Source organism: Cryptotermes secundus, unplaced genomic scaffold, assembly GCF_002891405.2.
Source record: "Cryptotermes secundus unplaced genomic scaffold, Csec_1.0 scaffold816, whole genome shotgun sequence".
NCBI lineage: Eukaryota > Metazoa > Arthropoda > Insecta > Blattodea > Kalotermitidae > Cryptotermes > Cryptotermes secundus.
Genome location: NW_019724601.1, coordinates 3,485,502 through 3,502,259, shown reverse-complemented (window position 1 = coordinate 3,502,259; position 16,758 = coordinate 3,485,502). Strand labels below are relative to the sequence as shown.

The window sequence follows — 16,758 nt, the reverse complement described above, 5'->3', positions numbered from 1 at the left end:
ACAGTCACCCAGAAGATCAGAGATAGAGGAACCCGCGACCTTCCGACTTGTAGCTTAGTGCCTTAACCACTACGCTACTGCGTTCCCCCACAAATTCTGTGTACAGTATTAATTATATTTGAAGCAGATTCACACAATAAACTGGAAAGAAGATATTTAAGTAAACAACTCTGATGAGGGGAAACTACTGTAGTTACGTGAGATCTGAATTAACTACGAAGATTACTACTGAAGTTAATATTATTAATTACTATAATTAACTATAAATTTTTATTTGCATATAAAAGCACTAAGTATTCAATCTATAATGCAAACAAGAAACTGTTCTGAGAGAAGGAAGAGGAGGGGTAGAATCAGAGGAGGACCAGGGGTATCAGTGGGAGGTGAAAGAAGAGAGGAGGAGGAGAAGGAGGATAAGTAAAGAAGGAAAAAGTAAAATATCAATCCAGAGGAAGGAAATGAATAGCAGACTACTTGAAATGGTGGGAATATTCTGCTTTGCAATGCCTCTAATTGACTAATTAAACCTAATGATTTGAAGGTAGACGATGAAAATTATAGATATTCATATTAAAATAAAACTCAAAATCTTCTATAAGTACTATTATACTATAATCTGTTGCATATCGTCTGTTAGATTTGAGCATCTTCATGTTTTCCTCAGTTTAGTTAATTATTTTCTCACAGCATCACAAGTTACATAGCATCAAATGGAAGGGTGATTGTGGATGATGTCATGGGAAGGACACGTGACCTACTTTGAGGTACTGTTTCTTAATTTACCTGAATGATGTAAGGAGTATCATGAAAAACTTTATACCATTATGCAATGAGGCTAATGATGACAGCAGACGCTGTGGCAAAGACTAACTGTGAATGAGAAGGGAATCTGACCATTCCCTTAGGAATATGCCACCAAATGTAATACATTTGGAAACAGACAAAATACATGCCAATTTAATATATTGTGAGATGTCAAAATTTCCAGGTAATGGCTCAATGAACACCCAGCGATACACGCATGAAATAACAGGACGAATATTTATAGTTCTTTCTTAGGCAACAGTCAGCGTGACAATGGATTGGCGAGATAGCTCTCACATGGCTTGATTTCTATGTGGTCTGCACTACAAAACAATAGAACTGTGCTTTCTGTGGTGTCCATGTTGCAGCTATATAACATGAGTTTGCTTGCAGCTAAAGAGAGTCCAAGAGGGTTCAGCAGTGTAGAGTATGAAGACAAGAATGCAGCATGTACTTAGTGAACTGTGAAGATTGAGTACAAATTAGGACAGAGGAGTACAGAGTGATTAAGGACAAAATAACAAGAAAACTTCATCGTGACTTGAAGTGTTAGTTTCTGTGTTGAGATCCGCTGCCAGGAGACGACTAGTGAAGACTGAGAATCCTAGTGTGTGTGCAACGGTGAACTGTAAATTGTGTAAATCAGTGACAGCGCTGTATGAATTGAAATTAAGAGAGACTAACCGAAGTGCTAATAAATCCAATCCTCCGAACTAGAGCCCGTCATTTTCATCATGTGTACCACCCTACACGTGATAATATGTAACTATGATGTCATTTTTTGGTCATTGAAGAATATAGTAGATATTTGGTCTTACCCTGAGATGGTGGTGATGGCGTGCCAGATGTTGGTGAACAGGATCCTTGCAAGAAAATGCCTCCAGGAACTGCTGCCAGAGTAAGATGTTTTCAGCACACAGCTGTGCTATGTCACTATTTGCCATAGTCACAAATTCTTCTTCGACTTCAACCAACTGCCAACAACAGTCACAGCAAATAATTACAATCACACCTTATTTTGGTTGATCATGAACAGTTTAAGAATATAAAATACCATCTTTTTGAATATGTTGCTTTAATATCGGGTAGAAGTTTACCGATGTTTTGGAGGAATGCAATGCCTCTGTGTCCAGGGTTAGAGCTTACTCTACTTGTGCCTTCCTGTTTGCTTGCTTCGTTTATTCTTTGACTCTCAAAATGGAAGCAGTACAATCCTTCCAAATGCTGGTAAACTTTTACTGGACTATACAGTATCACATCCTAGAAAACATTACTCTTTACACCTGCAATGGGAACCTGAAATCTCACAGAAATTAAGAATATCTACAGACAACCATTTACGGATACAAGAAGCAGTCACATTCCTATGTATGAGGGAAGCTGAACAGTCACATTCCTATGTATGAGGGAAGCTGAACATGAACAGAGCTGTAGGTGATTACTTGAGATCAGAATTCAGCAGAAACCTGTCTGCTAGGTAATTAATATGGACAGTCTAAGAAATCTAGCATGCAATGAGAACATCTGCAATCCGCAATGAGGAAACTAACTAAATGACTGACAGACCAACAGATTATCTACCTACCTACCTATCTAACTAACTAAACACTCTATGTGAAAATTTCAGAATTACACAACTGTTCAAGAAACTCATTATTTTATGGACTCTGAAAGCTTTTACCCTGTTCACAAAAGCCTATCGTTAGATATTATCCCAAGTCACTATAGTCATATGAAAATAAGACCAAAAAGATGTCCTGACATGTCATACACACATTTTCCAAATGCCTTCTCTGCAATTCTGTACACATCACTGACCTTGATGTTCATTCATTCCAGACAGAATTCTATCTTCATATTACACACAGTCAGGAATTATTTATCTTTGTATTTTGTTAAATATATACAATAAAAAAGGATTCAAACAAGAGTTGCAGACTTAAACCTGAAATTCATCTGAGTAATATTTAAAAATTTAGCCTCACCTCAAAGACCAATTGTTAATTATGAGTGTTTGGAAAGAATCGGTGTTTATACTGAGCATCATATGCAACTCATAAATCCAGTCTTCTGGCAATATGCAGGATTTGTATGTTAAACAAGGCTGTACATACAGAAAAGCACCATGCTTTAAAGGGTTACTGAAACTTATATGGCTTCTTTTATCCATGTAGTGTCGAGGTCAAGAAAAGTGGAGCTATACCTCACACTTAATGGTGTTGTGCTTCATTAATAAAGAACTTCAGCCACTATACCACACCAGTTTTCTTTTTGAAGAAGCCAATAAAGATCAATTTGAGCTTATCATACTGTGAGGTTTACTTGGAGCTAGATGAACTAAAATGATATAAAAATCTACTGCTAAATTTGGCCTAAATTAATTCAGAAGTTTTGGAGCTTAAACTTGCAGGTTGAACTGATATCACCCTCCTTCCCCCCAATATAACCACACCACTCTCTAGAAGCCAACAGTTACACTATGAAAATGAGTCTTTAACTATATTGGGGGGTGGAGATAATTTCATTTCTTTGCCACTGGCAAAATATACATAACAAAACCAGATTAACACAAAGAGATATATGTTCATGATGTTCTTGGGAGGGAAAAATCAACACAAAATACATATACCTTATAGAAAATAAATTAAAGTTCTATACCAAATTCTGGGTTAGAACTGATTAATTAAGAATAAGATCATCATAAACTTTGTAAAAATAAATCAGGATAACAATAAACAAATGTGCCATTCCTAATGCAATACAAACCAGAAACTAACAACATTTTAAGGCACTGTAAACATGCCAATCTAACAGCATATTTGAAGAGTATAGTCTTCTGGGCTGTCATGTCATGTAGTCTGGTAGAAGCTTACTGTTATTTTGGAAGAACATACTGCCTCCATCATCAGGGTGTAAGAGAAACGCCATGAAACATGCAGTTCACTCTGTTTGCTTGCCTGGCTGACTCTTCAACCTTGAAGATAGAAGCAGTATTTTCCTCCAAAAAGTAGGTAAACTTCCAGTTTACACGGCATAACTTGCCAGAAGAAAAGTTTCTGTATAGTCACCACTTTGAGGGCCCCAAATCTTAATACTGTATTTAATCATGTAATTCACATACTTTTAAAGGCAAAATTATTTTAAAAAACTCTATACATTTCATGCATTCTGATCTTATGTATGAAAGATGACACGAAAGTAAAATTTATTAAGAAAATCTAAAGGGATAGCAGCAGCTAAAAAAAATCCACTGTGAAAGGGGAAAGCATTAGTTTTGTCGCAGTTCAGCAAGTACCATTTGATCAGCAGCAGCACTGCCTAGCAACACTGACAGACAGAAAAGATGATGCACCGTGGAGGAGGGGGAACAAAAAAACATGGACATTATATGAAGATTAAATTAATAAATACATAAACAGTTTAAATAAAAAATTAGGCTACTTTTGTTATTAATAAAACCCATAGAAAGCCTACCTGCAATTTTGGAAAGAAAAAAAGTTCAATTTTACAGGTACATGAAACACGTATACTCCACACTGCAGCATTTTTATAAATGCTCACCTAACTGTAGGGATGGGGTTGAAACAGAGTTACTTGGTACTGTGATCTCAAACAAACCTACTGTACTGGCCCATGATGAACGATGGATAAGAAACAATGGTGGAATGATAATTATCAGGGGAAAATTGAAGTGGTCGAAGTAAACATTGTCTCAGCGCCACTCTGTCTGTTGCAAATCCCGCACAGACAACCCTGGGATTGAATCTGGGCCTTCATGATGAGAAGCTAATAAGTAACTGCCTTGGTCATGCCACAGCCAAATCAAAATTCAAAATATTTTATAACAAAATTCTTAAAATAAAATTTCACATCAACTATGAGACTGAATATGAAATCAGTAGTAGTCAATGACTTGGGAAAGGATAATCAGGGAAGTGTCATTCCAAAGAAGCAGAATGCCATGCAAAGAACAATGGTGATGTACAGGAAACTTTACCCTTAATCTGTCCCAGTTAGCCTCTGTATGGTTGCTGGAAGAGCGATGATTAACTGTCGCCAGGAGGTTACGATGACACTCCTCCACAACAGACAAACAACGAACCCAATCATTCACACTGCTTCTTTGGTTTGTCACATTTAAAATGTTATACATTCTGATCTGTATTTCAATATTTTCTGATTATTTACTTATACCTGATCCTTTATATCACTTTATTTTTCCATACATTTCTAATTAAATCCTATTTGAACTCAAATTCAAGCTACGCGTAGGACATACATTATTCTACATAATATTTTCCTGTAAATCCTAGGTTCCAGCCACGTACATAATTGTAAAACCATGAAAACAAATTGCTTCCACAAAGTAAATATCATCATTTACTCCAGCGTTCAGGATTATTTAATTAATTAAAAAGAAAAGCTAATTAACTACACCCTTTCTTTAATCGCCATTGGCAGTACCTCATATGTTGGATAATTATACAATTCAGTGATCAGTTTCTATTCCCAGTTTTCACCAATGTAGACTCTGACTACTGTAAACTAAACAGAGACTCAACTGTACTACTGTGACATATGAAACTGTTCACACATACAAAATCTGCCGTTAAGCGTATGATTGAATTCCATGTCTACCTCCAGCGGCCCATCAGCTGTTTGTGAAATCAAGTGATAAATATGTATTTAAGCCGGTTGTTCTTCTTTATCTAAAAAGCAGTGAACGCAACAAAATTTCAGGTGCTCTAGTGCTGTTCCAACCTGAGCAGATCGTACATTCACAGTGGTGGAATTATTCATGTTTTGAAATTAAAAAGTGCACATGTGGGGAAATTTCTAATTGTATGATATTCATATCAAGTTCCATCTATTAAATGATTTAGAGGTTATTATTTGTGGGGGGGCAGACAGACATCATGATACCATAACCTCGTCTCATAAAATAAGGAAAGCTTGATAAGAGATATTCAGATGAAGAAATTTCTGTTCTAAACACAAATTATGAGTTTCAGAGTATAAATATCTTACAGTCTGCAGTAATGTTCATATATGACAGCCGGTTGTTAATGTACAGGTGTTGCTATTATTTTCGCTAACACTGAAAGGGTTATGAAATCATGCAAGTTATGGGAGATGTGACATGAGCAAGTTCTAGTGGGTAACATTGAGCAACTGTGATCCAACTTACAAAACAAGAATAGATTGCTGTAAACATCAAAGGTGTTAATTTATAGCTGCAGAGAGAGAGAGAGAGAGGAGCGGGGGACGTGTGCATGGACGGAGAAGACAAAAGAGAAACTCTGTCTTCAATACTGGAAACGAAGTGGATGGGAGTCATAATTAATGACTGGAAAATGTACTGTACTGTCATTAGAATCCAAAATCAGTCAAGACAGACTGGGGTGCAAAGTTTAAAAGCAGTGCCACAGTTAACATTGTAAATGTTAAAGCCATACTGTGCTCTGTGCATTACCACATAACATTCAATATGTGACTTAAACAGAATAACACATGCCCTTGTGGGCTTACATGAAGAAAATGAAGATTTTTTTCTCCTTCCAAGTTCTAAATTAGAAGATTTTTCATTTTTCAGATTCTAAATTATGGAGGAAAGAAATTGTGTCTCACATCCAGACAACTGTGGTACTCACTTTTGCCAAGTCACTCAGGTTGCTAAACCTCTGGAAGCAGTCGGTAGTTTCAAGCTTCAATTGTTGCCAAGAAGGTAGAAGTTTCATGTACTCCTGCAGTCGGGCCTGCAGCGTCTCATATGATGCTAACAAGATACTGCACACTTCCTGATGAACGTGACGGGCGTGGGCCAGCCGAGTACCTGAACTTACACATTTTGTGCTGTTCTGTCAATAAAATAAATCACATAACTTTATATTCATATCTTAACCTCTTGGGTCTTAATGCAAAGTCTAACTCTTAGGTACACAGCAGTAGCCAGTCTCCTATTCAACGGGTATTGTGGTGCTTCCCTTGAAGAAAGTTGTCAGGGTATGGAACTGACCCTTCACCTCCATGCAATCTCAAAGTTCAGAAAGAGTGGAGCTATACATTCACTCCCTCATACAGTTTCATCACACAGAGCACAATTAAGGACAGCAGTAGGAAGAATGCCATCTTCTGGGATGTGGCACCATGTAGCTCTTGTGTAAACCAACGTTTCAGGGGAATGTATCGCCTCCGTCTTCAGGGTAGAAAAGTCCGCGAGCAAGGAACCAGCATGAGCAGTTGGCGATACATTCCTCTGAAACGCCGGTTTACACAAGATCTACATGGTGTCACATCCCAGAAGACAGCATTCTTCATAGTCACCGCGGTGAAAACCTCAAATCTTACATTACCAGTAGTCTTAATTAATGAAGTGACTGACTCACGGTGGGCACAGTGACTGTGTGAAATATTAATATCACATTCCTGAACTGTATGCATATACTCACCAAGTTTCCAAAGAACACAGTCTCCATTGTGGATTGTGGATGGCGAAAATTGAGCCTTTGTGATGCTCCAAGCCAAGGCTTGGCACTACGTGGGGTACTGAAACACAGATCAGTCACTGCTAGAGAATGCAGCTGTGACTCTTTCACAAAGAGAAGAACAGAAAATTATATCTCTAACACATTTCCATCAGCTAATATAGATTATATTTTATGTAGTTAGTTATTCAGTTATTTAATAATGCTCTCTTATGCCTGGGATTATGTAGCAATGAAATGCTACAGTAGAAATATTGCAGGAACATATATACGGGGCATAAAAACAGGCAGTACTGGTCTGCACTAGATTTGAAGCTTTTTTTGGTGACTCAGTGCAACTAGGATTTACTGTGTCAGTATGGATTGAAATCAAACTTTCTGGGGAATAATTCAAGCAAGAAACTAGCAAGAAGCAGTCAGCAAGCAAAGATCTGCTTGCTATCTGCATCTTGCTGTGTAACATCTTCATTAACTAAATGTTAGTAGACTTCAAATAGACTACACAACATCACATCCCAGAAAATAGTACTCTTTGTAGTAACCATTATAAAAGCTTCAAACTCAAATTTTATAGATTCTGCCTCTACATTCAGTCTCTAATTTCCACAGAAGTTTCCCCTGCAATAGTGACCTACCATGAGGTATTATTCTGGAATTCACCTGCAGGAACAGACAAAAAGAAATGAATCAAGACAGCTGGTGTCATGACCAATATAAAAAGGAGGACAAAAAATGCACTGTAATGGTAATTTGGAAGTTGAAAAACTGATTTCAGATGTCATTACAGCCCTGCCTCCAGCAAATGTGGCTCTTCAGTGCAAAGATTACTAGTTGTTCTGTGTACACAAATCAAATGCAGTGATTGTTAAAACTTGGATATAAATGGAAAATTGCACATACTTCGAAATTTTCAATTCATGAGGGAGAGCTGCATTTTGAACATTTTTAAATAACCACAGGGAACCAATGATAAAGCATAAACAGTGATTATGTCTTCATTTCAGATACAAAGACACCAGCAATATAATGACAACTTCAGAAATGTTAACAAGAATGCATTCCAGTTCTTTCCTGGAGTTCAGTGACTCTGCAGCAGAGTCTTATCAAACAGCTTACGTCTATGTTATGATTAAGTCTTTGGTTATTTAAATCTACTGAACCTGTAACGCTGTAATAAGAGAACAAAAGCAATGTACTATTTTTCTTCCTGAATCATGCACAATGTGATTATGATTCTATAATAAATTTAAATTTCTGACCAAGGCTGAAAAGGTAATTGGCACTGGCCTCTGTTAACACATTCATAGCAAGTGCATAATCATATTTCTGGAACCCGCCAAGTGATAAAGGTATGACCACAGGAATTTGAAGGATATCAACCACAATTATGGTCTCAAATCTACGCTGAGCCATACATTCTCTTTGTCAGCCATTACTCTCTTCATCTTACCAACAGAAGCAGTGGAGTCAGTCTCATAAGTATTCCTACCCCAGAATATAGACTCATCCACTACTTCCAAAATAGGCAAAGGCTAGGAATATCAAAGAGTCCACAAGTGAAAAAACTGTACCTAAAACATCTCTGAGGCTGAATTATCATAAGGTAGTCTCTCTTAGGAGGAACAGGATTTTTCTTGTTTCCTCAAGGCATGACATACTCCTGAAGATTTTTTAGACTGACAATATTAGCCACAATGCAAGAATCTGTTGCCAAAAACATATTTCAAAGCAATGTTACATAAGATTATATGGCTAGCAATGCACCAGAATCAGCCATCTTCAGTTAACAACATGTATATATATATATATATATATATATATATANCACAGAGATAAAACTTTGTGAAAATATCAGTCTATCCTGGGAGATATAAAAGCCAGATGTATCATTTAGAAGGGCTGGAGTTATTAATTCTTTATTAATGAACCGAACATTTTAATCTTGGCCATTTCTGTTTTGTAGAATTTATGAAAACTGTAGGGGCTAGATCTGAGGACTGCTGTGATCAGTACTTAAGAATGAAACCACTCTTATGTTATTTAACATATCGGTTTCAACAGCAGTGTCATATGAGAATGAAAGCTAATCACAGATGAATAATAAGGATTTGAGATGGGGCCAAGGCCTGTTTCGAGGTGCTATCCTGACAGTTGCCTGGAGAAACTGATGAAACCACCAAACAGTTTCGTAGAGTCAGAAACCCAAATGGGATTTGAAACACATAATTCCCAAATGTAAGTCAAGAGAATTATAGTTTCATGAATCTTCTTGGTTACCTGGATTAACTGAGAAGAATGAACACATATTACTGTTTCGTTTTACTTATGTTTTTATTACTAGTGGGGCGGGACTAACTTGTACTCTACTCCAAGTATAATTAGAATGATCAAGTCAAGGAGGATGAGGTGGGCAGGTCATGTAGCACGAATGGGGGAGACGAGGAACGCGTATAAGATATTGGTGGTAAAGCCAGAAGGAAAGAGACCACAGGGAAGACCAAGGCGTAGGCGGGTGGACAATATTACAATGGATCTTAGAGAGATATAATGGGATGGTATGGATTGTATAGATCTGGCTCAGGATAGGGACCAGTGGATGGCTCTTGTGAACAAGGTAATGAACCTTCGGGTTCCATAAAATGCTGGGAAATTCTTGATTAGCTGCAGAATTGGCGGCTCCTGCAGAAGGGTTCAGCTCCATGAGTAAGTAAGTAAGTAAGTAAGTGGGGAGGGACTAAGTCCCTTGTACTGCGGCCACTTCTGACCTATTGTACCGGCCTCAGATAGGTGAGGGTGATTGTGGAGCAATTGGTGGAATGAACTTGGCCCAGCGGCACTTTGTCCACCACAAATCCCACTTGACCAGACCCGGCATCGAACCCAGGCCACCACGGTGGGAACCCAGCGACTGACTGCTTGAGCTATGGCACGGCCCTTTGTTTTACTTAAGTCTGTGTCATACGAATATTATAGGAATATAACTGATTGTATGCAGTTTTAAAATAACATGGAAAACTGTGTTATACCTGCAAGACATACGCTATCAAGAGTCTAAGAGCAGAAGAGACAAGAATAGAAGCATGGCACATTGACACAATTTGTGACTGACTCACCAACTCTGCACATAGTGCAGAATACTTTTCCTGAGCATGCAACAGGGAGAAAACACAAAGCAATGAGTGGCTCCCTCTTCTGGCTACACAGAGGCTTGCTAGAAATTGTTATACAGTTCAAAATTCCATTTATTTTTCTTTTGCTGATTATTTAATGAAATTGTCAGTATCAAGTCCACATATTCTTGAGATTACATCAGTTAAACTCAGTTTTATTTCATGGAATTCTTTATAACCTCTTTGTACCAATATTTTTTAGTTTCAGCAAAATCATATATAAATCATATACATATTTTGGCACCACATTTCTATACCGAGGATCGAAAAAATTGCAAAAATGCAGACATTAGCTTAACATGCCTGTCCTTCCATAAGCAACAACTCAACAAGTGGCAAAGAAGTTCTCATAAAATTTGACTTTGGAAGAGTTGCTAATATTTGTTGTTCGATTTTAATTTTGTTAAATTCAGACACTTTTTTGTGAGGATCTACATGATTTCTTCACACATTTTGAGCACAGCTCATTAGATATATATCAGAGTAAAAATTTTTAAAACAAAGGCCACATAAACATTGAAACACACTTCATGCCATATACATTTTTTTCACAAGTCTTATGGTTAAATTTTGAGGTTATAATCAATCTTACTGAGGTGAAAATATGAATGAAAATAAGCACTTTTTCCCTTGCCTGAAAGGTAAGAAGGAAATATGTGTACTGATGTCTATTACAATACAGTTTCTTCACCCAAAAAATGTAGGTTTCTACTCAGTGCTTGAGGTGGAATGAAAATAGAACCGGGATGCCATCCTGCCGCATCCTGCCCCACCTCAAGCCCTGGGTATTGTACATTGCATTTACTGCCAAAGAAGTAACGGGATGCTTTTAAGCCATTTAGAAAAGAACCGGGATGCCATCCCGCCCCATCTCAAGCCCTGTTTCTACTAAATACCATTACCCAAAATTTGGTCTACCATAACTTTCGTTCATGGTACAATATAACCTCTTTGATCTCACTACGCAGACAATACTGATGTAATATTATATAAATCACAACATCCTTGATTATTATTTTTTTATTGCTAGTGGGGTGGGACTAAGTCCCTTGTACTGCGGCCACTTCTGGCCTATTGTACCCGCCCCAGATGATAGGTGAGGGTGATTGTGGAGCAATTGGTGGAATAAAGATTGGCAGGGGAAACTGAAGTACTCGGAGAAAACCTGCCCCAGCGCCACTTTGTCCACCACAAATACCACTTGACCAGGCCTGGGATCGAACCCGGGCTGCTGCGGTGGGAATCCAGCGACTATCCACATGAGCTATGGTGCAGCCACACATTCTTGATTATGTAACATCCTAAACTATCCATTTACTTAATCCCTCTTATAATTAAATATTTTCCTAAGTGATCTCTTTCCAAACACTTGCAATCTGCATTCTTTCCTCAAAGTAAGATATCATACTTCATGACCACATAAAATACATCATAGTCTGAATGTTAAAATGTTCGCATCTAACCAAATTGCATTTTTTTCTTGTACTGAGAAAAGAAAACTGTTATATTTTTTAAATAAAATCCAGATAGTAAATGGAATATAATAAGTATATGAATACTGCATCATTACATTTTATAAAGACTCAAATGGACATTCTAGCAAGCCTCAAATGAAAAGACTAGTAGCAGTACAGCAGCAGCAGCAGCAGCAGCAGCAGTGAGGGCAAAATCATTCAGAAATGAAACATTGGTTATGCAACAGCATTGGGATGGGTGTGGCAACTTCCTGTTCAGGGGACAACAAAATGGGTGATAAGAAGTAGCCTCTTCAGCACTTACCAGCCTCACACACAAACACACAAAACTTCATAGCATGAACATTTTGATACACCTGAAAGGTTTCACATTATTCCACACAGTGTTTAAAATCTATCATTGATACTACCATAATCAAATCTTTAATAAACCTGTTCATAATGAACTGTTCTATTATTGTAATCAATTTTCAATCAGAATAGTAGCCAACAGATGACATTACACATCTTCTTAGTTGTCAGACATACTCTTTCTATATTTCTCATACAATTTCAACTCTGAATATTCCATCATCTAGTACACAATAGTACAATACCGGTGAATTTCAATGTTGTACAAATATGTAAATGGGAGACACAGTAGTGTAATTGGTTGAGGCACTATCCTAGAAGACAGAAGGTCATGGGTTCAATTTCTGATGAGGTCATTGGATTTTTCAATTGACTTAATCCTTCCAGCTGCATTAGACCTGGGGTCAACTCAGCTTCTAACAGAAATAAATACCAGGAATCTTCCTAGTGGTAAAAGGCAGCTGACACATGTGGCTGACATCACCGGCATCTTTGAGCCAAATGTCTTGAAAATGTTGAAGCCTCCATGGCTTACAATTCACTGGGTCTCCACAGACTGTTACAGGGATAGCTTTACCTTACCTTTATAATGAGTAAGATTTGAAGCTGTTATGCTGACTTCAATGCACATATCTAGATTGCGGATTTAGCAAAGAGACAACAGCAGTGATCGATGAGATAATGAAAAACAGGGATGAACATAAACCAGTTTGAAAGGGTTCTGATGATGGTGTTTTACATTTACTATTACTTGCTTTTTTGACTTTGTCAGTGTTTAGGGACATTTACCTGCAGGGAATGAGCAAAACCAAGAAATACCTTGGCCAAGATGCCCAATGTCATGGCCAAGATTCAAACTGATCAGTTCCTAAACACAAGTCTAGGGTTTGCCGTTATCAAGTCACAAGAATGCACTACTGAGCATGTATGTCAGACTTCTGAGAGCGAAGTTCAAGTGGAAGATCTCACAACATTGCACCTTGCAACTCTGCCTCTATTTGCATGAGAAACTGCCACTGGTGTTATGTTTGAAACTTAGTATATGATAATTATTAAGGTTTTGTCCATCTATACATCATGTCTTTTTAAGGCACTTCCAGAGGGAATTAAAATCTAAAACTCTGTGTAAATGTATAAATTAGATATAACGCATAAAAAAAACAGAAGCCATAACATGACTTTAAAGGATGTACTCGTATACAAATTCAACTAACTAAAATTATTATAATACTGTATCCTTTTGAACAGTGTCACTAGTATTTACCATTCAAACTGAATGCACAAAACAAATACATACATGTCATGGAATATATCTGAAGGTATAAACTTCACAAAGAAAACACAATAGCTGCCGGAAACAGAAGAGAACACAAACACATACAACTTGTAATACTAGGATATGTGCCTTACAACAGAGTGTCTTCATATTGCACCAAAAATACCAATAGGAATGTTGAGGCACACACATACTGTACTCCTAATGACAATATTAAAGTGAGGAATGTGCTATTAACCATTGTCTATTGTGTTTATTCCATGTACCAATCAATAAACTACAGTGTTATTACATTAATTGATTTCCTTCTGCAGACAGGTATCGTCATGGTTGAAATATAATAATTTTTATAAATACATCACAATTACCATGGATCTGAAGAGGACAGAAGATCTATAAATCTTCTATACACTATAGGTAATGTTACAAATGACAGAATGCAATCAAACATAACTTTCGTGTTACAATATTTATGAACCAGCTTGGTTTACGAAGTCCAATATATTGTAAAGTATTGGAACAGCCGCTGTAGTTGTAAAGACTTTAGATTTTACAGCCAATTGTATATTATTTATACTGTATTTATATGTTTTAACTTTTAGAACTTGTACTGTAATACTGGCTTCTAACTGTATTCATGTAAAGGTGTCCCTCTGAAGATGGTCTCTGAAGACTGAAATATGTAGGGCGTGAATAATTGAAATAAGAAAATCTTAACCAGTCACACTGAATGGAACTATTTAACGTTTTCATAATATTAGTGTTACGGACCAGAATGAAACAAATCAAATTCATTTATTTTCATTTTGTCATTCCCCAATTCATACATTACACAGCAGAATGTACTGAATGAACAATTTATAGCATACAATAACAAGTTGTGTTTATTCAGTTCTGGTTTATTTCATTACACTGTCAGTAACTTAGACAACTGTAATACCTTGTAATATGCCATACAAATATGAATAGACAACAATATTAATTTTAAACTAAAAACCACAACATTAGAGGACACTGTATAGTATATCCAAATATAATTTTAAAAGGGATTTTAGATTCATATGGCACTGAGTAATAAAACCATAAGCTTCTCAAATGTGATAGCATGTAGTTTGGTAGGTGGGTATCCAAAACCAAGATTACAGATTTCTGAGATGTAATGGATACCCACCTATCAAACTACAAGGCGTCCCATCCCAGAAGACTGTAAACTTGATATTCTACAAAAAATTTAAATTCAACAAAAAGGAAGATGCACATACTAAATACTGTACCAGTGAAAACTATTTTAAGGCTGTATGGCAAATAAAGAGAAAATGTTGATCTTTACATCCACTCATAAATAAGCCTTCATGGCATAATGCTTAATTACTTAAGTACAGGGACAAGGTAAATAAATAAAACATATAAAAGAAAGAAAGCAAAGGAAATACTGTCACATGTATGAGTGACTACAGGCATGGTTAAATTGGTAATTGGATTTCTGAAGTCTTACAACTCGTAACTACAAGGAAGGATTATGCTCTCAACGTTCTACACACTTCACGAATCAATACAGGACACACTTAGTCTTCTCAGTCTGTTACAGTCTTCACTAGCCGTTGCTTGGTAGTGGGTTCCTATGGCAAACAGTCCCTGGCCTCAGCTACCAGCATCTCACAGCAATAGCTCACAATGACTGTAACCCAGCAGTCATCTAACTAACTCACTAACTCACCAACCAACTGCCTGCAGACTCTCTTGACTGACTGACTGACTCTCTCCACTAACATGTCCTGCTTATAATATCTTGGCATGGGCCACGCAGAAAACACCGCTCCTCCGTTGCAGTGCAAGTGTTGCATTCATGTGTGTTGCCAGAGCCATTACCTAGCAACGGGTCTACATTCTAAAATATCAATCACATACATGCATATACAGAATACTCCTTATATTCAAATATAACTGGACACACTGAAGAAGGCCAGATAGGCTGAAACATGTAGAGCACATGATATACAGCAAGAGACAATGTAACACAAAAGTTGTATTTTACAATGTTCTGTCATCCATAGCATTAAAACAGGATAATACAAGTAATTTAGTATAAGAATAATTCAATTTTTGTTGCAAATTTCACAAGCCATATGTCTGATACAGTATTACTATTGGTACATTTGTCTGCAGAAAGATGTTTGCTGCTGCTGCTTTGACATGCCGCTTACCATAAACACAACTGGTAAAACAAGTGAAAGGACTTGGAGGAAAACAGGTAAAAATACAGCTGTAACATGATTACATAACAACTGGCTTCTGAGAGCCAAAAATGGAACTAAGTTCTGACCTTCAACCTCCTTGGCCACATGCTGACCAATCACAGCACAGAGTTCCTTACTACTCTGTGGTCTGGTGCTATAAAGATTACTTTCTTCTGGGATGTGCAGCCATGCAGTGACGGTGGATCATTACCAGTGTTTCAGAGGGCCGTACTGCCCCCATATTCAGGTTACAGGAGTAAGCCAAGCACAGGTAAAAATGATACAGGGATAGCACCGTCACTACAGTGACTGGCTATGGGCTGGACAGCTGAGGGGTCAGAGTTCAAGTCCCAGTAAGGGCAAGATTTTTCTTCTTTCCACATTGTCCAGATCGGTTCTGGGGCTCACAGAACCTCCTATCTAATGGGTACCAGAGGCTCTCTCCCTAGGGGTAAAGCAGCTGGCCTGTGACCACTCACCTCCACCTAGTGCCCAGGTCAAGAAAATGTGGATCTATACATCCACTCCCCCAAACGTCTTCATGGCATGGTACTTAATTAATTAAGCACAGGGACAACTTTACCTTTGACAAATATATGGAGAGGAGGATTGGAATCAGTTCAGCCAGCTCAGGGCTCCCCGTCCCCCCCAGATGTGTACCATTTTTTCCTGTACTTGGCTCAATCTTCTAGCCTAAAGATGGAGGGGGCACATTCATCCAAAATGTCGGTAACAACCTACTGAACTACATGCTGTCAATCAAGGAGACTATATAATCTTCATTGTCACCACAGTGAGAATCTCAGATCTCACATGGTACAAGATATTGGTGCCAGGGTGAAATTTAGTCACTTCTCCATGATAGAGGCAGTCAGGTTCTCAGAAATGCCAGGAGACAGTGTCATCTCACAGGATGAGAAACAAGATCAGTTCCTTTAGCTGGAAAAGGTTGCATTATCC

The 16,758-nt window shown here is 37.6% G+C and overlaps 1 protein-coding gene across 5 annotated transcripts in view; it reads right to left on the bottom strand.

Annotated features, from left to right (window-relative positions):
* The window catches only part of LOC111862479 (protein FAM135A), a 71,060-nt gene that overhangs the window by 17,728 nt on the left and 36,574 nt on the right, over positions 1–16,758 (bottom strand). For 3 of the 5 annotated variants that reach the window (XR_004512798.1, XM_033750685.1, XM_033750686.1), the window contains exons 6-10: positions 10,403–10,432; positions 7,254–7,350; positions 6,456–6,662; positions 4,802–4,882; positions 1,623–1,778 (exon numbers count right to left, since the gene is read on the bottom strand). Coding sequence is in view for 4 of the 5 variants with exons in the window: in XM_033750685.1 (XP_033606576.1) it covers positions 1,623–1,778; positions 4,802–4,882; positions 6,456–6,662; positions 7,254–7,350; positions 10,403–10,432 (571 nt within the window). In the remaining variant the exon portion in view is untranslated. The remainder of the gene's footprint in view (positions 1–1,622; positions 1,779–4,801; positions 4,883–6,455; positions 6,663–7,253; positions 7,351–10,402; positions 10,433–16,758) is intronic. The other 2 variants (XM_033750688.1, XM_033750687.1) reach the window with 2 other exon arrangements.